The sequence below is a fragment of the Eimeria mitis genome, genomic scaffold, assembly GCF_000499745.2.
Source record: "Eimeria mitis Houghton genomic scaffold, Emh_scaff1430, whole genome shotgun sequence".
Classification (NCBI taxonomy): Eukaryota; Apicomplexa; class Conoidasida; order Eucoccidiorida; family Eimeriidae; genus Eimeria; species Eimeria mitis.
This window is the reverse complement of record NW_013569194.1, coordinates 488-1047: the sequence shown is the minus strand read 5'-3', so window position 1 is coordinate 1047 and position 560 is coordinate 488. Positions and strand designations below refer to the sequence as shown.

Genomic DNA, 560 nt, shown 5'->3' with positions numbered 1-560 from the left:
TGCTGCTGCTGCTGCTGCTTGTACTGAAGACAGGTACAAACTGCGGCTGCAGCTGCAGCAGACGCTCAGCAGCCTGCAGCAGCAGCAGCAGCTGCTGCTGCGCACTCCCCTCTGTTGCTGCTGCCCCCCACAGCAACCAACCAACAGAAACACAGCAGACACGCCAAAGACCAATCGAAAGACTGCTGCTGCTGCTGCTGCTGCAGTTGCTGCTGCAGTTGCTGCAGTTGCTGCTGCAGCTGGCTGAGTTGAATGATAGCTTCAGGGGGGAGAAGAGAAGCAGACACCGCAGCAGCTGCTGCAGCAGCAGCGTGGGGTCTTGCTGCTGCTCCTGTGCAGTGTATAGACCGCATGCACACTCCCATAGTAGGCGTGAGGCTCGTGCTTGTTGCTGCTGCTGCTGCAGCTGCAGCAACAAACCGCTGCTGCTGCTGCTGCTGCTGCTGCTGCTGCTGTGCTGCTGCAGTGCAGCAAGAGCAGCAGCAGACAGCTCAGTTGTACGCAGCGCAGCAGACAGGCAGCAGCTAAACTCCAGCACATCCTCAACACGCACAAACACA

At 58.9% G+C, this 560-nt stretch overlaps 1 protein-coding gene across 1 annotated transcript in view; it reads right to left on the bottom strand.

Annotated features, from left to right (window-relative positions):
- EMH_0036860 (uncharacterized protein) overlaps positions 1 to 353 on the bottom strand; it is a gene marked incomplete at both ends in the record, with an annotated part of 11723 nt that extends 11370 nt beyond the window's left edge. The window contains one exon of the mRNA XM_013495130.1: positions 106 to 353. Within this exon, the coding sequence (XP_013350584.1) occupies positions 106 to 353 (248 nt within the window). The remainder of the gene's footprint in view (positions 1 to 105) is intronic.
- Between the last annotated feature and the right edge of the window lie 207 nt (positions 354 to 560).